Raw genomic sequence first — 17,645 nt, 5'->3', positions numbered from 1 at the left:
ATAGTCAGAATCTAAAAAAAACTATTTTACCATGATGTTTCATTTGACTGCTTGCAATGTTTTCTATGTAGTCTGAACTTTCCTTTTTTAAAACACACTTAAGTATTCCAGGGAGATATTCTTGTGTAACATCAATCCATAGCATGTGCTTATAGATCCCTACCTGAGACAAAGGGCACAAGCAAGTAAGGCATCCAGCCCTGAGTTAAGGTTAATTATACTCTAACAACTCAGCTGGTGTGCACAAAAAAAAAAATATAGGGACTCTCAATTTATCTCTTGGGTGAAAGGTCCTTTGTTCTATCCGTATATGTGCCATAGCGAAAGGTATTTTTACTGAAGTCTATTCATGTCAACTACTACAGTTTAAGCTTTGAAGATGTACTTAGTATATTCATTTGAACAATATGTTTAAAGTAATTTTAAATGACTGGAAAATTAGGCACATTTAGAAGGGTAGGGGTATGTCGTAGCTAGCACCCAAGATGGCCCCCAGTGATTCTTGCCTCCTGATATTCATCTCCTTGTTAGTAGTTCCCTCCCACACTGAAGAGACTGTTGAAGAAATGCTGATGTGACTTCCAAGCCTAGGTCTTAAGACACTGAGGTGTCTACACACACACAGACACGCCCCTCTTTTTCTCTCAGATAACTCACTCTAGAGAAAGCTACCTGCCATGCTGTGAAGACACTCAAGCAGCTGTACGGAGAGGTCCACGCACTAACTTGCCAGGTATGTGGGTGAACCACTCTGAAGGTGAATCCCCCAGCGCAAGTAAAGCCTTCAGATGTTTACTGCAACCTCAAAAGAGATCCTAAGTCAGAACCACTCAGCTAAGCCACTCCAAGACCCCTTACCCAAAGAAACCAAGCGAGATAATAAACGGCAATTGTTAATGCAATCCACTAAGTTTTGGGGTAACCTGCTGCATACCAATGGATTACTAATATAATAATGTAACATCAGATATGTACAGAGAACAGCATGTTCAAAAAAAAGCACAGAGGGGTGATATAGCCTAGCAAGCTCAGGTAGTTAGTTCAGAATGGTTAAAGCATTAAGGGAAAAGCAAGAAATTAGACTAGGAGAGTAGGTGGAGACCAGGAACAGAGATTCTTTTCTGCCCTGCACTTTATGTGATGGCCGAGCAATTTGGAAGGGAATCATTTCAAGATCCTCAACAGAGAAATAACATAACTACATTAAACTTTTAGAAGAAATACCCTGAGGAGCAGTAGAGATTAACTGGCGAGGTGATGTAAGGCGGTACCGGGAACAGAAACTCTCCTAACAGGGATACCAGTTAGAATATTCTTGTAACAATATGAGAGGAGAAATGAATAGTTTTGTAGCAAAACCCCACTAGGGTCTACTAATATTCACAGCCAAAGATCGTATCAGATCTAATCTGTTGATTCCATCAAAGGTGTATCTCCTCCCACAACCACTTGGACAGGGACCTTTTCAGGATCGTCTTCACTACTAAAAGCCACTCCTATTCTCCTACTCAAAGACAGAGGCTTTAAAGCGAACGCAGGTTGCTACAGATGCATATGCTCACAACATGTTAATGTTATTCCCTAACCACCTGCAGCTGGTAGGGCTCAACATCAGTTCAACCATGAGAAGAAATAAAGCTATCCAGAGGCCAAGCGCAATTACTGAGTCCAAGTGACTAGCTAAATTCCACAACCCCCACCTCACTGCCCCATCCAGGGCCAGTCTTTCTTCAGAGCCCTGGTTATTCTCACTCCTGCAGACTATCTCCCCCTAAGCTCTACGAACAGAAACCTCCTGGATGCCAGTGGCCACTACTGACTCTAAATGGCACTGCCTCAATGCCAACAAAAAATTCTCATTCTTGAGGCTCTAGACTCCCCCTCTTATCACAATGTATTTATTCACACACACACACAAACACAAATTATGACTGTTATGATAATTCCATTTATGTAATTTCAAAAACAACCAAAACCCAACTACTAAATTGTTTAGGGATGTATTCATCACTTTAAAAGAACAAAAAAATGACATCCATAAAAAGGAGAATAGTGGTTGCCTCTGGGGGCAGAGGGGGAAAAAAGGTTTGACTGAGACAAAATGCACTGGGTAGGAGGGTGTCTGGGGTGCTGCAGGTCAGTGTTCTAGCTCTCAATCTGGGTGGTATTTACACAGGTGTTGATTTTAATGTTATACACTCAACTGAATACTTGCTCTACATAGTTTTCTGTATATTACATTTCTCAATAAAAATGATTATAAAAAGGCAAGTCCCCTTAACTCACAAAAAGATGTTTAAAATCACAAATACTCAAACATTACATGTAAGCAATCCACTACAAAGGAGACTATAACTAGCAAACATAACTAATAAATTTTTTAAATGTCTCTGCCTCACCAGTAGCATTCTTCTTTTAACTAAAACAAATACTATTTTGCCTCCCTAATCAGCAAAAAATGTGTTAAACTCTCACATCTCCTGCTGGTAAGTGTGGTAAAACTGGTTCTCATACCACAATGTTGTCACTATAAAGCAATTTGGCCTTTTGATCCAGAAATTCTGTAAATCTCTTAAATATGAGAAAGGTTATGAGCACAAAGATCTTCCCTCACTTTTCTTAACAGCTAGAAGAAAAACTGGAGTTAATAGAAATAATCAACAACAGAACACTGGTTTAAAAAAAATTGTGTAGGCCTATTTGAAAAAATATAAGTTATCCTTTAAATCGATCACTATGGGTAGTATGGCTATGGTTTTTAAAAAAATCTTTATTGGAAATACATATAAAACAATGTATATGGGCTATGCTTCAAAATAATACAGAAGGAGGAAAGTAGGTCAGAAACCAGACTGGCTCCTGATAAAAGCTGGGACTGAGGAATGAGTACACAAAAGAATTCCCTCTACTATTCTGGTATTTGTTTGAAATTCTTCATAATAAAAAGTAGGTTTTTTTTTTTTAATTAGGAGAAAAATTGACTTTATGGTTACAGAAACATTAAGGCAATTAGTTGAAATAACATATCTTTTTAAGCTAAAAAAAAACCAGCTATGAAATAGGTGGAGAGAAGAAAAACAATCAATCTTACGTTTGTGTTATAAAGGACCTTGGATGTTTTCTTTTTCTATTTCTAAACTTTCCCTATTTTCTCACTGCTATAATTTTAAAATTATATATAAACTGTAAATTGAGGAAAGCTACTTAACTATTTACTCGTTTGAACATAATTTAATCAGTGTGTCAATTCCAGTTAACCAGAGATTCCTGTATCTAGCTTCTAAGACAGGTACAGTGAATTATTTTTCTTTCAGCGTCTTTATCTTCTTTTGCTTTTTAAGCTAGTTTTACAGCTGTTCTATTCTGAAAACTACTCTTCTTCTGATGCATATTTACACAGTCAATGCTTAAAACAATTTCGGTGCTTTGTATTTTTAGCTGAAAACACAGTTTTTGTTAAAATTTTCTTTTGAAGACAGTTAAAAAGAATCAAATATAGACAGTATGTGTGGCTATACGGGCTACTCTTTAACTGTTTATTAACTGGTGTCACAATGAGTATTGTATCTCTCTGGGAAGCTGTTACCCTGTAATTATATTAAAACCTGTACGTGTATGCCTATTTCAATTACCATAAATAAAACCTAAATATATGGAACCAATTTTACCTTTACCAGGATTTTACACTTACCAGGATGATTGGAAATGGGAGGCTGGAATGCAAGCTCATTGTGAACCGGCCCTAAAGAAAAGACAATAAAAATCTCATTTTTATTTATTATAAGTTTTCCAACACTAAAACTTTTAATAAACTTTACTTGACTATAACTATCATACCTCAGAAGTTGTTTAGATCAAGCTTATAAAATGCCTAAGAACTTAAAGGCTTAAATTACTTTATGATTATAATAAGAAATACTGTTGTGGATGTTTAATAAAAATAGTTAACATTTGACCGTATGTAAGGTACTGTTAAGCAATTTACAAATTGTTTTAGATGCAATATTTAATGCAGATTGTAAATGAATTATTCATGTTACATGTAATACGGTGTAATTTATTACGCAATGGACATCAGTAATTTGAATTGTTAGTTTCATTCTAAAAATAAATGTTTATAGTCTATTAAATGAAGGATATTTATACAATGGAATAGTAACTACCATATTCGAGAGTTTTTATGTTTTAAGACACTGTACTGAACACCTCACATTTATATCTCACAACACCTCAAGGTAGATACTACAATTATTACTCTTGAGGCTTACGGAGGTTAAATAATTTGTCACTGGTCACACAGCTAGTTAAGGGTACAAATCCTGCACCCTTAACCACTATGCTATTCCAAAACCCAAAAATCCAAACCCGTTGCCGTCAAGTCGATTCCCAATAGTAGCGAGCCTACAGGGCAGAGTAGAACTGCCTCATAGTTTCCAAGGAGTGCCTACTGGATTCGAACTGCTGACCTTTTGGTTAGCAGCCATAGCATTTAACCACTACACCACCAGGGTTTCCAATGCTGTCCCAGGCAGCCATTAAACATTGTATTTTCTTAAGACACGGAAAAATAGTAGCATAAACTGGAAAAAAGCAGTATGGAATTACATATACATATATATAATTCCGTCCTGCTTTTTTTTATACACACACACATTTATAGTATGATCCCCATCCCTCCCCACCACACTATTTATATATACCCATTTATACGACTGGAAGGAAAAGCATGCTGAAATGCTAAAAGTGAAATCTCTGGGTGGTAGGATTCTAAAAAAAACTAGTGTTTATCTAGGTAATATTTATTTTCTGTTCAAACTTTTCTGGATTTTATAACTTTTCTTTGGTGTTATCTGTCTTATGATGAGAAAGAAAGAAATTAAATATATATGAAAGTGTTATACCCTTAATTTTATTAAACCAAATGAATACTACTCCTACTTTGCCTGAAATTGCAGCCTAAGGTTATCAGTAGGGGATTGTTTCCAATCATGGCTGCATACAGTATCAAGAGATTAAACATTCGAGTGCCTACTATATGCTTAACGCTATGGTGAGGGAGACCGTGAGATCCTGGCACTGAAGCGGTTTCAATCCACTAACGGTGGATACACAAAATACACATGTGATCAAAGAACATATACAAAGCAAACAAATGAATGGAAATCAATGTGGTGTTAATGAAACATTAGCAACAGAGAGATAAATGTATTTAGTAAACACCACTCCTCTAAAACAAAGACATGAAACGAACTATGAAAAATAATACGTTTACAAAAAAATACCAAAAAGCACTAGTCATTTAGTGAAAGTAAACTGTAGGATGAATAAAAGATGTAAAAACATTTTTAAAAAAAGAGAAAAAAGTCCTCAAAAAGAAAAAGCCCTTACAACAAAAACAAGAGCTTACAGTAATGTCCGGGATGGGGCGGCATAGGCGGGTGGTGCTGAAGATGGCCGTTTTGGTGGTGAGGCAAATTAGGTGTGTATGGTGCGGTTCTACTTCCAGTCCAGGTGGTAGTGCTGTCTAAAAATTAAGGCCCACATGGATTAATTTGCTTTTACAAACGCTGTCTATTTTTATCAACTATTTAAGAGATTTTAAAAAGCATGTACATACTATGATGGTAAGTAGCTGGCTGACCAGTAAATCCATTCTGCTGCTGTCCTGGCTGAGGCCCTGAAGCTATCTGCAACAGTCCTTCACTGTGGCTGCCTGCCAGGATACTGGCAGGCTGACCTGGAGGAACAAGAAGACATTAATATGGTTCACTTATAGATGCAATCCTATGGTTTCATAGAGTAAATAAAGGACCAATTAAATCTTATCATCACAACTATGAAGATGGGCAAAAATGGCAACTCAATCATGTTCAAGATTATTCTATCTTAAGTAATGTCTACCTAATTTTGGGTCTATTTCTTTACAAATATTGTTCAAACGCCAGCCCAAAAAAAAACAACTATATGTCTGGCCTATTATAATCACTTTTTCAGAAGCATATTGGCTCAACCCTGGTCACTCAATCCACCTCTCTCTAGATCTTTCTGATTAAGATCACAAAAGTCCAGGCTCAAGAAAATGCTGAAAACTGAAAAGTTACTATCAGCACCAGTACTGGTAATAGCATAATGCTAAAGTTTGGGGAAATAAAAGCTGAGCAGGCAAATATTTTAAATGAGATGTGATGTAGAAGGTGAGGAAATCAAAAATATTCAGCTCCATTGTGCTATCAATATGGCATCTGCTAGCGAAAAAAAACAAAATCTGTCTACTGTGAAATTCTGTCACATACTTTTAAAAACGAAGAATCATTTCTTTTTAAGAACACCATCATACTCCTGGATTTACAGAAAATTAACAGCCCTCTCTACATGTAATAATATACTAGGACTAACCTTCTTATGGCTTCTATTCTATTCAAAGGCTTTATTATGATACCGCTTACCAACTTACACTTTTAAGACTTCTCCTTTTTAAAGGAAAAAATCTTGATTTCTTAAAGCAAGCATTAAGTCAGTTGTTTATCTCATTTGGAAATCAGTGAAACTTAATAATTGCTATGTCACTGGCATAACTTCATTTTCTCATCTAAATGGGACTATAACCAGATCGAAGAATAAATGACAACACTGCTCAAAGTATCAAGGAAATGGAGCCATGTTTCTCCTCTCAACAAATCACATTTCTTTTAGCTTTTGAAATCAAAAGCTAAAGAGACTAAAACTCCCCGAATTATTTATCTCTAAAGATGATGTTTTAGCAACCTCTTTTCCTACTCATCCGCCAAAATCTGCACATTTTCTTTAAAGGTTAATTACATTTCTGCTTTTGTTTTTAATAATTGTACATGCAACATAGTATTAGTTAACTTACAAAAGCTGTCACTAGATAGGAAATATTAAATGATTTTAATTTACAGGTATTTAGAAACACTGAAGATATTTAGATCCCAAATGAATGTGAACTGTAAGAACTAGCCCACTGCAGTTATCTGCACTAAATACTTCCAGAACACAATTCCAAGTGCATAAGATGAAGTTGAACAATACAACTTGCAGAGCAGTCTTTCAATTCTTCTACTTTAGTCCAATTTCTTTTCCTTCTATCAATACACTTTTTGAGAGCTAAAGGAACATTCTGCCACAAGTTCTAAAACCTACAATATTTACTATGCAATTGTGAAAGTCTATCCAAAAATACCAAGACAAAATTAGCTGCATTTCATTCACATCACTTTTTCTGGAAATAGAGCAGTCAAAATGAGGTCATGCTAGTATGCATCAACAAGGGCAGACAAATTCAATCTCCAGATATATAAACAGAGGTAGGTAGTTCTGCCCTAGCACACATATCTTCTTCTATCCTTCACTACACACCCTGTTTGTCAACCATACTCCCAAACTGGCAAATAAAAAATAGACAACAGAAGCACCAATTGGTTAAGGGTACCAGGTTCTGAAGTATGTACTTAGCCTGCATCACCCACTTGGAATACACTCTCCATGGTGACACCGTGGTCTCTTATGTAGCAAATCCAAAAAGACACTGCTTTGAAGTGATGAAATTAATTCAATGGGGGAAAATTCGGTATACTTTACTTGAAAACTCACAACTACAGAAATTAGTCTCCTATTCATTCCAAAGATCAAAATCCCTACGTTAAATCTGATATCAAACAGAATAATGCTTCCTTCAGTAGCAGCTAACAAAGTATGAATCCAAATCAATAATCTATTGCTGACACAGGCTTAGACACAATTCCTATAACAAGCAGGTGCAACTAACGCCATACACACCCCAAGATACTATTCTGTGCTCTCCACTACAAGCAGCAAACTGTTTCTTGCCACTAGTCCAATCATTGGTGACTAAAAATACGTAATAAATACTAAAAGTATCAGGTCATTACTGCCTTGATCAGGCCCCCAGAAAAGCTGAACCTAATGGCTCTCTGCCTCCATGACATGCCCGTGGGAAGAACCCTTTGGAAACAGACCTCTCACTAACAATAGTTAAGATAGCAGAATTTAGCTTTATGCCAAATTGACTAATAAACTTAATGTCTACCTTAAGGGAGCCACAATTAAATGAGTTTGTCAAAATTCCTTTTTCTCTGTGCACTCAATAGGAGATTGAGATGATTATTATAAAACTAACAGGCCATTCTCTAAGATAAAGTAAAATAAGAACCCTAGATTAAAGGAGAGTTTGCAATTTCATTAACACAGACCTTTATAAACGTCTTGGTTCAAAACTACTTTTGTTAACTACTTAAATATTTCTTTAAAATCTATCTGAAAGCTGAAGAGGCTTCTTACTCCTGCATGCAAAGGTAAAGTACAAATTAGATCATGAATTTAAATTCATATTATAATGAAAGTCATTACTTAAATTCCAAATAACTGTATGTCAATATAAGAACCTATAAGTAAATTACAAACATTATTTTCTCTAAGACTAATCCCAAACCCTATTTAATACTTGTTTGCCCATGAAGGGTATCAGAGCACTTTTAGTTTCTGATTACTGGGGAGTTTCCTTCCAAGTAACTACATATAAATACTTAAGGGTTAGTGAAATTTAACTTGCTGATTACATCCGATTCAACAACTCACTTGTGGAAGCCACAGGAATGTTGGGAAAGTTGGTGGTGCTGGTGGCATTAGACTCAGATGGGGCTAACAGAGCTGGAGTGCTGTATGTCTCTGTTGATGCACGATTACTTGGTGGATGCTGAATGGTTTGAATTGAATGTCCTTCAGTGGGTAACGATGGCTGTCCCTCAAAGTCATGAACATATTCGTCCTTCACCAACATACTTGGTGGAGCTATACAGAAAATTAAATACATTTTAAAATCTTATCAGACTCTCTTCATAGAGGAAAAAAAAATCTTAGAAGCAAGCAATATTAAAAAGCAATATTATATCACCTAAAATCAACTATAGTGAAAAATGATCCTAATTCTAATTCAGATTTTTTTTCCAAATTCTTTTAAAAGCATACTGTTTTGTCAGTAAGAGCCAGTGATTCAGAGGTAATGACATCAATTTGACTGACTCCTGGAAGGTTGAAGTCAGACCATATTCTAACAGTCTCTAGCAATGGTCCTGAAGAGGTATTTCTCAGTTTCTGGATTAAATCAGAACAATCACTTTAGACACGTACCATGAGCTAGGTGAAAACCAAATGGCTGGGGAAAATATTTATCCAACTGAATAAACAATATAATGGAGTCAATAATTGAGATTAAGTACTTAGCTGGATCATTTTGACCAATTTCACATTGACAGGTTTTGCTTAATTCCAGGATCTAAAATTACTGTTAAGTAACATATTCTTTGAAAATGTAATGTATTGAATGTCACCTAGAGGGTTAGAAGACAGAAAAATCCCAAATGATATACCAAACTGAAATTTCCTTCGAGAAACCCAATTCAAATAATGATGTTTGATAAATATGTGATGTAAAAAAAACTTGATCAACATCTTTCGTTTATGTGGGTACACCTTAATAAGCCAAGCTAGGCTCGAGCTAATACAGCATAACACCTTTCACTGAATAAACGAGGAATAGATTGCTTTGACGTGAGAAGGAAGAAGAAGAAAAAAAAAAAGCCAAATTAATTACAACTGAACTATATTCATGAGGTCACTAGTTCTCTGACCAGAGCCTTCCCATTTGTTCTGTTTTGTTTTTTTAAGAACCAGCGCTACAGTTCTTAATGTTTTCTATGTCAGTCTGTGAGAAAAATCTATTACACATAAATACCAATTAGTTACACGGTTATTTTTAATTTTTTATTGTCAAAGCTATAAGAGTTATCCGTTGTTCAAATTCCTACGTACAACCTCATAAAAGGCATTATAGTAGCATACGTCAAAAGTCATGAAGATGTTCTTTTCATCCCCATAAATCCCACTCCAAAGAGTTTCTCTCTAGAAAATTCTATGGAAGCAAAAAAAGATAACCAAAAGGATACTAACACATCATTACATATCAGTAAAAAACTGGATGCAACCACTCATCATTACTGCTGGTCAAAGTATAAAAAGAACACAAAGAAAAACAGTTTTTGGCATTAAGTGGGTACATATGCGTTTATTCAATCTTTTATTGTACCCTTCAACAGAGTTCTGTACTGTTCTTCATACAGATTCTGTTATCTCCATTTAATTTCTGAACATTTTAGGATTTTTTGTTATTAGTGACTGCGATCTTTTTACTCCCCAATATATTGCTCTTACTATTGCTAGTATATAAGGAGAAAGCTATTGATTGAGGCTGTAACTGGTAACTTGACACTCATTGCTTGTTTTCAGTTGACTCTGACTTAACAGGCAATCATAATATCTCCAAGTTCTAACTGTATTCTGCTTTTAAATAGTTTCGCCTCGTATCTTTCTCTTGCCTTAATACATTGGGGCTAATACTTCCCAAACTAAAAGTTTGGGACTTAAGTCTACCAGTTTCTTTAATCAAATAACCTAAAATATAAGCTTCACAGGTAAAACTGTAGGTATTAACAAGGAGAGATGCCTACAATATATTTTCCCCAGGAGAAAAAACGGCAGGTTATAAAACACTATTGTACACTATGATCATACACGTGTTTAAAAAAATCATATACTGTAAGTAAAAAATCAAGGTCCAGAACAGAGGGCATAGTATGTTTTTTGTGTAAGAAAAGAGGGAAATTATACAAAAATAAAGAAACCCTGGAAGGAAACACCAGAAACTAAAAAAAAGTGATTACCTGAGGCAGGGGGAACTAGGGACAGGGGTGGGAGCACTTCTTTTCACTGTATACCTTTTTATAGTACTTTGATTTATGGACCATGTATTGCCTATTCAAAATAAAATAAAATAATACAGTACATATATTTAAAGTCCAGAAAAACAGAAACCACACTTTTAAGTATTTCTCTTTATGGACTGATACTCAACAAATTCATTCATTTAAAAAATATTGAACACCTATGTACTGTTCTAGCACTTGGGATACATCAATAAACAAAACAAAGATTGCTGCCCTTGTGGAACTTACATTCTTTTTTTAATAGTTTTCTATTGTTTAAATGAACTGAATATTGAGCACACATTAGTGTAGTTCCTCCTAGCTGTATGACCTCGTCCAAGTTCCTTGACATCTCTAGTCATCAGTCTCTTCATCTAGTAAGGTGTGGATAATCCCATCTATCATGTAGGAGTATTATGAGACTGATGACACAGTACTTGTAAATCATTTCACTCAGTAACTGACACAAAATAAGTACTCAGTGTTAGCTATTACTATTCAACTGTATTTTTAGAGTGGTGAAACATGTCTATAATAATTGTTAATCTCTGCGGATAAAGAATGTACTCTTTAGTCCACAATGAAGCTCAAGCCACTGGGATTACCCTCGGTCTGTGCTCTTTATCACCACCAGCAGTCAGGCCACAGCACTTGTCAAATGGTACTTCCACTGTCTTATTTACTTGTCTCCTGGGTCACCATGAGCTAGAATCAACTCAACTGCAACTGGTTTACTGGTTTTCTCCACTAGACTATGAACTCCCTATAGTGCAGAAAACATACCTTATTTATCTTATCATCCTAGAACCTAACATAATACCAGGCAATACATGCTCATTAAATATTTATTAAAATAAGTACACAGGTCCTGGTTACCAGCAAGACCTCTAACTCAAAAATAAAGGAATTATCCCATTTATTAACTCTAAATTACCTGCCGTTATATTTCTGTGTGCAAATCTATAAGGTGCTGTGAGAAAAACATCATTTTCTGAGGAAATAAGCCACTGAAGATGGCCTTTTATGTAACTACCACTAGAGGGAGCCATAAGGCAGAATATAGTCCTAAAAAAAAAAACCCCAAAAAACCAAACCCAGTGCCGTTGAGTTGATTCCGACTCATAGCGACCCTATAGGACAGAGTAGAGCTGCCCCATAGGGTTTCCAAGGAGCGCCTGGTGGATTCAAACTCCCGACCCTTTGGTTGGCAGCCATAGCACTTAACCACTATGCCACCAGGGTTTCCAGAGCCAACAAAAGGAGGCTACTAACCCACACAACCCCATCAATATAACAGGTACTCAAAACGGCAGTAATTTTAGGGTATGGGAGGATGTGATGAGCCTTCATAACTTGGAACCCCTTGTACCGACTCCCCCAGAGAAAGTGCGACAACAGTTAGTACTACAGTCTCCCAACCCCTAATACCCATGGTCGATTCTCCAAAAACATAGATGGAAAATAGCAAAGATCTTAAGAGTATTTGCTTCCAAAGAAGAGAACTATGAAATATCATTGTCTGTGTGGTGCAGAAGCAGGGCATTAATCAATCATAGAGGTAGCCTTCCCAGGCCACCACAACAGCTCCTGTTCACTACCAAGCCACATTTCTCAGAAACCTACTAACCATTAACAAGTACCAAAAGTGAAGTGGAATAAAAGTGGAAAATAAAAACAAATATACCTGTATGCTCTTCCTAAATTTCATTAAGGTTAGATATTTCTGACCCACCTTCAAAGGCTAAGATTCTACTACAAAACAGGTGTTTAGCCACTAATTTCCCTTCAAAGCAATGGCACATCTTTCTAAGATAGCAGTGGCTCTTAGTTTCTCTGCTGATGAATTAGTTCTTACAGAAATTTTATATTAACATGTTCCAAGTAACTGAGCTAATAATTTAACAGAACTCCATTCTCAAATACTACACTAAAAACAAAAAAATTTGCACGTCATTTCCTCACCTTAAGACACTTTTTAAAAATAGGATTACATCAGCTGTGATCAGCATATACTTTAAAGTAACCTTGTTTTATATGCTCAAAATAAAACCAGGCTGAAAAAATAATAATACAAATAATTTCAAATCATCTCAACATTTTCATTTATAAAAATAAGTTAGCCTGAAATTAAGAAAAACTAGAATATTGGTATTTTTAAAGGATATGTTATACATGATTAGAAATTACACAATTTTATTACTTACAATCTTTGAAACTAGCTCTGTAAGAATTTCTTCCAAAATAGCCAGTTTTTAATCATTCAAAAAATATTCTTCTTTTGTATTTGTTTTTGGTGCATTACTCTATCATATTTTTTATTCTTAAATAGCAGCCCAAATTCAAAAAGCAACAGGCAATTTAATCCAGTTTTAAATGCTGGTCCATGCCAAAACAAAAACCTACACTTCCAAAGCAGATAAGTTTAACATCCTGTTAATATTACTAGCACCCACACAAACTAATTTTAGGTCAATAAAAAAACAAAAAGAAAGAAGAGAGAGGATAAAAGAAAACACGGGAAGTTACAAGAAGCAGATTTACCTACCATTACTCTGCAGTGTTAATCCTGAGAGATCTTAATTTTTTAAAGGGGGGAAAAAAATGAGACATTAATCATTACCATGAAAATATTTTCCATTAGATTTAAAATGATAAAACGTAATTTTAAACCAGATTACAAAACTTCATGAACTATTTCAATCCAAGAGAAGTAGTAAAAATGCTACTGAACAATAAACATGAAATGCATAAACTAATTCTATAATGCTTTCTGTCTTATTTTTCAAAAACAATGTTCTAAGTGGGCAAAATACCAACCATATATAATTAGTTTTAGCAGTCAAAATACAACCTGGTTTCCAAGTTCAAATTTAAATATTTGTATTTCATTAAAAATGTCTGATTCCTTAACTATATTCGAAGTCCTAGGTTATCGCCAAATGTACAGCTTATTTTAGAAAAATTAAAGCTCACTGGAATCTTTTCGTGCTTCTCATGATAAAGGCAAAGTCTACTTACCAATTCCAGGTGATACAACTCGTTCATAGTGATAAGGATTCACACAGACACTATCACATTTTAAGTCAAATGCATACTGACAATATTTAACATGTTTTAGTTCGTTTTTGTGAAGATCAGGCCACCGCCAGAGACGAGCATAGATCACATGAGGAAATCCTTTCCGACCAGCCACCTAGGAAAAATAAATGGCCATTTATTGAATATCAGTTATATGTCAGACATTATACAAGGCACTCTGTAACATTCATAATTCTACAATGTCAGTATTAGAATCCCCATTTCATACATGAGAAAACTTAGAGCTCAAAGTAGCTTACTCGCCCATAATCACAAAACACTACAGAAGAACTTGAACTGAGGTACGATTCCAAGACCTGTGCTCAGGTTTTACAAATGTAAAAAGTATGAACTTGTTGCAGAAACTATGTCTAAAATCTAGAAATACAGTATTTTAATTCAACCACATAAGATTTTCATAGGTTTCTTTAACAATATTAAGCACAGGAAGTAATTACATAGTTGTACATGAAAATATGACCAGCAAAAATGAAAGGTAGAGAAAAATTATAAAATGCAAGCTTTTAACTCCTTGAGTTCTGAAGATACATTTGGACCTTTTTAGAGTGTTTTCCATATAATATAAATATTAAACATATGGTATCAGAATTATAATAGGACCAAGTAGTTGGGATAATCAGAAGTTTGCTGAATATACAGCATAAACGTTTTTTAAATGTGCATCAAAAAAAAATACTACTAGGATGAATATCAAATTGTTAAAGGTAGCTTAAAGTGTGGGTTTTCTTCTGCTTTGTAGTTTTCTTCAATTTTCAAATTTTCTGCACTGAACTATTCTTGGAGTCAAAACATTAAAAAACTTTTAAGATTAAAAACAAACACCATATGATCCCATTTATATGAAATAGGTAAATGTACAGAAACCAAAGTTTATTAGTGGTTACCAGGGACGTGAGGGTAGGGGAAACAGGAAGTCACTGCTAGGGGACACTGAGAGAATAGTTTAGAAAACGATAGGTGTGATGGTGGCATTAACATGACGAACATAATCAATGTCACTGAATTTTATATGTAAAAACTACTGGATTGGCAAATGTTTTGTTAAATACATTTTTTACCACATAAAAAATTTTTTAAAAAACCAAACACGTTTAAGATATATCTTTAGTATGTGGAAGACATTTTCTTCCAGACATTCCCATAATGCGTACTGGCATAGGATGCACAGAATCTGAAGAGCTGGAGCAAGTATTATTCTACAGTAACGGAAGAGGAGCCGTTAGGATTATTTTTTATTCTGCCACCAATGCCAACAAAGAAGAACACCAGTACAAGACTAACCTGAAGCCTTCCATCCAGTGTTCTCTGTATGGTAACACATTTGCTAGGATGAGCTCCATTTGTAGTTATAGCTGTTATTAAAGAATCCAATTCATCTTTTTTCTCCTTCAGCTTCTTTACCAAACTTTCAATTGCTCTTTTTGCAAATGTTTCACTCTCTCCACCTTGTCTATGGCACATCAAACTATGTACAATGCTCAGACAGGCATCATTACTTGTTGGTGTATTCGTAATAGACATATTGTCCATCTGTTAAAGTTATTTCTTTTAAATCAAATCTGTCTCCAGTTTCTGGAACAATTTTGATCTTTTGGAGGCAGTGGGAAAAAAACAGCTCACGTTGCAAGGAAAATAATTAGGCATGTGGTATTCGAGAGAACCTAAAAAGAGAGAAAGAGAGCTATTAGAATAATATATTCCACAAAGTAGATTCAATTGCTTAAGAAAGAATTCCTCAACAGGATTAGTAAGACTCACATAATTAAATTTTGGTGCTTAACGGTTTAAGATGACTTAAAATGTTGCTGTTTTCATTATTCTAAAAAGTTTAAAGTTAGGTCTTCTCATTATTACAGAGGCATACTCAATCAAATCTTCTTGATTATAGTACCAAAACCAAACCCACTGCTGACTCATAGTGACCCTACAGGACAGAGCAGAACTGCCCCATAGGGTTTCCAAGGAGCAGCTGGTGGATTTGAACTGCCAGCCTTTTGGTTAATGGCGAAGCTCTTAACCACTGCACTGCCAGGGCTCCACTGACTATAGTAGTCACTCTAAAGTAAAACCTAAACAGGGCTTTTTTTTTTTTTTTTTGGTCAAAGTTTACACAGGAAATTACATTCTCATTTAACAATTTCAGTACATATTATTCAGTGACATTAGTTACATTCTTCACAATATATCAGCATTGTCGTTATTTCCATTTTAGTTGTTCTGTTTCCATTAATCTAGTTACCCCATCCTCCCTAGCCTTCTCATCTTTTTTTAAAAATAATTTTTATTGTGCTTTAAGTGAAAGTTTACAAATCAAGTCAGTCTGTCACATATAAACTTATATACACCTTACTACATACTCCCATTTACTCTCCCGCTCCTTCCTTCCAGTCTCTCCTTTCGTGACCGCTAAACAGGACTTTTTAAAAAGGACTGCTTATGAAGACCAGAATTTTAAAATACTCTTGGTTAACTAATAACCAATTAAACCTGAAAGTCACTAATACACATGAAAAACTCATCATCACCTGGGTACCAAATGCTGTTTACCAGTTAACACCCATCTTTGTTAAAAGAGACCAACCAAAATCAAACTCGTCGCCGTCAAGTCAATTCTGACTCATAGCGACCCTATGGGACAGAGTAGAACTGCCCCCCAGTTTCCAAAAAGCACCTGATGGATTCAAATTGCTGACCCTTTGGTTAGCAGCCATAGCTCTTAACCACTACACCAGTAGGGTTTCCTAAAAGAAACCACTGACATCAATAAGAGACAACTCAACTAAAAAATGCGCAAAAGATTTGAATGGACATTTGTCATGGATTGGATTATGTCCCCCAAAAATGTGTGTTTCAACTTGGTTAGGCTATGATTCCCAGTATTGTGTGGTTGTCCTCCATTTTGTGATTGTAATTTTATGTTGAGAGATTAGGTAGGATTGTAACGCTACCCTTACTCAGGTCATCTTCCTGATTCAAGGTAAAGGGAGTTTCCCTGGAATGAGGCCAGCACCACCTTTTATCTCAAGAGATAAAAGTGAAGCAACGAGAGAGTTGGTGACCTTATACCACCAAGAAAGCAGCACCAGGAGCAGAACTCGTCCTTTGGACCCAGGGTCCCTGCACCTGAGAAGGTCTTCAACCAGGGGAAGATTGAGGCCAAGGACCTTCCTCCAGAGCCGACAAAGACAGAAAGCCTTCCCCTGTAGCTGACACCCTGAATTTGGACTTGTAACCTACTAGATTGTGAGAGAATAAATCTGTCTTTGTTAAAGCCATCCACTTGTGGTGTTTGTTACAGCTGTAAGAGATAACTAAGACAACATTTCTCCAAACAGCCAATAAACACATAGAAAGATGCTCAATGTCATTAGTCATTAAGGAAATGCAAATCAAAACCACAATGAGATACCACCTTACACTACTATGGCAAAAAAAAAAAAAGACAATTATAAACATTGGCAAGGACGTAGAAAAGCCGGAACCCTCATACATTTCTGGTGGCACTGCAAAATGGTAAAGCCACTCTGGAAAGCAGTCTGACAATTCCTCAAACTGTTAAACACAGTTGTCATGCGTGGGGTTTAAAATTAACTTTATTTTAAAAATTTGGTCTTTGTCCAGACTTAATGGTCTGACTGAGACTAGAAGGACCCCGGTGGTCATGGCCCCCAGGCCTTCTGTTGGCCCAGGACAGGAACCATTCCCAAAGCCAACTCTTCAGACTGGACAACGGGATGGAGAGGGATG

General features: G+C 35.7%; 1 protein-coding gene across 2 annotated transcripts in view; it reads right to left on the bottom strand.

The window, feature by feature from the left end:
- The window catches only part of SMAD4 (SMAD family member 4), a 47,292-nt gene that overhangs the window by 14,311 nt on the left and 15,336 nt on the right, over positions 1–17,645 (bottom strand). For both annotated transcript variants that reach the window (XR_007519154.1, XM_049899899.1), the window contains exons 2-8: positions 15,180–15,559; positions 13,818–13,992; positions 13,345–13,374; positions 8,617–8,829; positions 5,618–5,737; positions 5,408–5,524; positions 3,692–3,742 (exon numbers count right to left, since the gene is read on the bottom strand). Coding sequence is in view for 1 of the 2 variants with exons in the window: in XM_049899899.1 (XP_049755856.1) it covers positions 3,692–3,742; positions 5,408–5,524; positions 5,618–5,737; positions 8,617–8,829; positions 13,345–13,374; positions 13,818–13,992; positions 15,180–15,428 (955 nt within the window). In the remaining variant the exon portion in view is untranslated. The remainder of the gene's footprint in view (positions 1–3,691; positions 3,743–5,407; positions 5,525–5,617; positions 5,738–8,616; positions 8,830–13,344; positions 13,375–13,817; positions 13,993–15,179; positions 15,560–17,645) is intronic.

This window comes from Elephas maximus, chromosome 11, assembly GCF_024166365.1.
Source record: "Elephas maximus indicus isolate mEleMax1 chromosome 11, mEleMax1 primary haplotype, whole genome shotgun sequence".
In the NCBI taxonomy this organism is placed as follows: Eukaryota; Metazoa; Chordata; class Mammalia; order Proboscidea; family Elephantidae; genus Elephas; species Elephas maximus.
The sequence above is the reverse complement of the archived record's forward strand: the minus strand, read 5'-3'. Positions and strand labels throughout refer to the sequence as shown.